This window comes from Chrysochloris asiatica, unplaced genomic scaffold (genome assembly GCF_000296735.1).
Source record: "Chrysochloris asiatica unplaced genomic scaffold, ChrAsi1.0 scaffold00021, whole genome shotgun sequence".
In the NCBI taxonomy this organism is placed as follows: Eukaryota; Metazoa; Chordata; class Mammalia; order Afrosoricida; family Chrysochloridae; genus Chrysochloris; species Chrysochloris asiatica.
The window spans coordinates 10,310,695-10,314,281 of NW_006408539.1; the positions used below are offsets into that span (position 1 = coordinate 10,310,695).

The window sequence follows — 3,587 nt, forward strand, 5'->3', positions numbered from 1 at the left end:
TAAAGTACTATTCTCATCACATCATTTCAAGAGTAAGTAATATCTGACTGGCTACTCTGAAAACCCATCTTTGCATTGTTCCCAGTCCGGCTCCTTGCTCCCGGCAGCCACCTCCACCACGCTCTTCCTCCTCCTCCTCCTTCTCCTCTTCTTCCTCTGCTGCTCTCCGGCAGCTCTCTCGCCAGAGTCCCCAAACTCACACTCTCTTTGTCATCCTCTGTATGGGATCATCAGCGTGCCCCATCATGTCAGACGCCGCTGTGGACACCAGCATCGAGATTACCACCAAGGACTTAAAGGAGAAAAAGGAGGTTGTGGAGGAAACAGAAAATGGAAGAGATGCACTCCGCTAATGAGGAAAATGGGGAACAGGAGGCTGGCAATGAGGTAGACGAGGAAGAAGAAGAAGGTGATGGTGAGGAAGATGATGGAGATGAAGATGAGGCCAAGGCAGTTACAGGCAAATGGGCAGCTAAAGATGATGAGGATGATGATGTTGACACCAAGAAGCAGAAGACCAACGAGGATGATTAGACAGCAAAAAAAGGAAAAGTTAAATTTAAAAAGGCCACCGTGACCTTTGAGTAGAGAGTCCCACCCACCCACTTTGGGCAGCGCCACCTGCAGATACCACGCACTCACCACCACCCAACCAAAACCATAACGTGAATTTGCAACAGGGGAGAAAAAAACCCAAAACTTCCAAGGCTCTGATTTTTTTCTTAAAAGTACTTTAAAGAGGAAACTTTGTTTGTATTTTTTACTTACATTTTATGTTTTTGTACATATTGTTAGGGGTCAGCCATTTTTTATGATCTCGGATGACCAAACCAGCCTTCGGAGCATTCTTTTTCCTAATTCTGACTTTACTTGTGGTGTCACTATGTTCATTATAATCTTAAAGCGAAAAAAAAAAAACTTGTAAAAAAAGCAAAAACAACAACAACAAAATTACAGTCTTATTCCGAGCATTCCAGTAACTTTTTTTGTGCATGTACTTAGCTGTACTATAAGTACTTGGGTTATATGAGATGGTTAAAAAAGGCCAAAGAAAAAGTTTCTTTCTCTTTTTTTTTTTGTCTATGAAGTTGCTGTTTATTTTATTTTATATTTTCGGCCTGTTTGATCAATGTTGTCCAACAATAAACCGGAATTTTACTTTGCTGAGCTGTTCTAACAACAACAACAAAAGAAGTAATAATACCAACATGACATCACTCTTGATATTGACCTTGATGAACTGAGGTGAAATTAACTTTTCTTTTTACCCCTTTGCATATGGTATCCTTTGAATGGAAGTCACTAAGCACAGCCAACATTTAAGGAATGGGAATGACCTTTCCATCTTGTTCATCTCCCTGCTCCCAGTTTTCCATCTTCTCAGAATCTTCAACTGAGCACAGAATTCTAGGCTGCAAGGCTAAGGAGTGTATCTACAGAGATCCAGAGCTAAAACCTGCTTCACTCCCATCTTTTGGGACTACGTCCAGTCGAAGCAGCACCAATGTTGTGAAGAATTTCTATCTCTGTTCCTCTCCTATCACTAGGAAGACAACAACCTCAAGGTTCGAGGAACACACCTTTCTCAGTGGTGTAGTCGCACACCCTCTAAGTGTGTTCACCGCAAAAAAGAAATCGACAGTTGATCTTGAGCGCATGCGCATAGCCGTCTACACAAAGTGCGCATGCTGAGTAGGCCCTCAGCAAAAATCTGAAGCATGTGGAGTTTATCTTTGATGCTCTTCTGCTTGCTTTTTACTGACTCTCCCAGAGGCCTCCTGTGCCCTCCCGTTACCCAGAGCGCCACTCTGGCCTGCTCTCCTCTGGTCTTAATATTTTTCCCCCGTCTTCTCCCTCCCTGACCAGAATATAAGCACAAGCTAATTAGTAACTGTGTCCAGAACAGGAAAGATGGGATCGAGACACCAAACATACTCCAGGGGAAGAAGGAAACCAGGGAGGGTGATTTAGCAAAAGCAATGATTTTTAATCCATTTACCTGTCATTTCTTGAGAACTGTGAATGTTTTCTACCTCTGTGCTTCCAACCTATAGGAAATGCCGCCCTCAGTAAGTAGGGAAACATTGATTTGGCCTCTAGGTGTTTCCATTTACCTGGGGCACCCGGGGGCAGCTTCAGATTTGTATTTCTATCACTGTGCCTGATTCAGGAAGCCTGTGCTTCCCAGATGCCCCATTATTTCTTTCCACAACCACCTTTGGCATCTCTCATTTCTAATCAAACTCTGTTTTGGAAACACAAACTTTCTGCTTTCTCCCTGTGTGAAGTTTTAGAAAAAGGTTGATTTTCCCCTCCAGACTGATTTTATTTAGTTAGCTGAAGTCATTGGAGACAATGTAAACTTTGCATTTTCATTAGATATCTTTCCAATGTGCTGGGCACTGTCACTTTATTGCAATGATTTGCAATGGAGTTGGGTCAAAGATGCCCATTGCCAGAGCACAGAATTTCCAGGAAGCAGAGAATCTACTGTCACTTGTTATTAAGTTGAGTACATTGTTTTGAAGACTAAACATTCAGAGAAACACTAGAAATTAGTGTACTTGATAAATATAGTGTAATATATAAATATTGGAGTCATGGTGTGGTGCTGTGGGTTAATGCGCCAGACTGCAAAGCTGTTTGAACTGCAAGATTGGTGGTTCAAGCTCACCAGCTGCTCTTCGGAAACCCTGTACAGATTGCTATGGGTCGGAATCGACTCGACGGCACTGCACAACAACAACAAATATAAATGTTGATAATGCAATAATAAATGTATTTATTTTCAGTGATAAGATTTGTATTGGGCTTCATCAACCTTCGAAAGGTAATCTGAAGAGAGGATAATGAAAACGGGCCATGTTTGTGGGGTCAAGGCCAGGCAGTCCCCTGAAGACCATTGTAAATTCCTCCCATGTTGGTTTCTGAGAGTGCACTCAGGCCTTCAGGGTCAGTTAGTTATAAAAGCAGTCATTAAGGACAAGACACATATCCTAAAACTGGATATGGTTCGAACCGGTTCAGTTGTGGCCAATGAAACAAAGTCTAAACAGACTGGAATTTTAAATATTTTGGGTGAAGTGGAATGATCATCAGAATGGGAAAAATTATAGTTGAAGCCCTGGAATGGGAGATTCATAAGAAGCCATAGTGAGCCCTTTCAGGAACCTGAAACTATGCACAATGGTCCATCACCATCTTTGAGCAGGGCATCATTGCTTCCAACTCTGTCGACCAGGCTGGTATGGAATGTGCACACTGTCTTTGCTTTCCAACAGGGGCATTAAATTTCTAACAGAGCATTGACTCATAATTTTTCCTAATCTGTTTACCATACCGGTTCACCCACATTTTGTAATTCTTGGTCTGTTCTGGTTTCGCTTTGTTGGCCATGACTGAATTGGAAAGGACCAGTTTGAAGCCCTTCCTAAAACATAGCTTCCAAAACTGGCAGTGCATAGATCATTCTCCAAAAAGAGCCCAGTGCCTCAGGCAAAATGGTCTCCACTAAAATGCTTAGTGGCGATTGTTGTGTGTCATGGAGCTGGTTTCGGCTCAGAGCGACCCTTTATAGGGTTTCTGAG

At 42.4% G+C, this 3,587-nt stretch overlaps 1 protein-coding gene across 1 annotated transcript; it reads left to right on the forward strand.

Annotated features, from left to right (window-relative positions):
- The first annotated feature begins 245 nt into the window (after positions 1 to 245).
- Positions 246 to 534, forward strand: LOC102827218 (prothymosin alpha-like). Its single transcript, XM_006837568.1, has 2 exons — positions 246 to 311; positions 373 to 534. The coding sequence occupies exons 1-2, from the start codon at positions 246 to 248 to the stop codon at positions 532 to 534; spliced, it is 228 nt and encodes a 75-aa protein (XP_006837631.1).
- Positions 535 to 3,587: the final 3,053 nt, after the last annotated feature.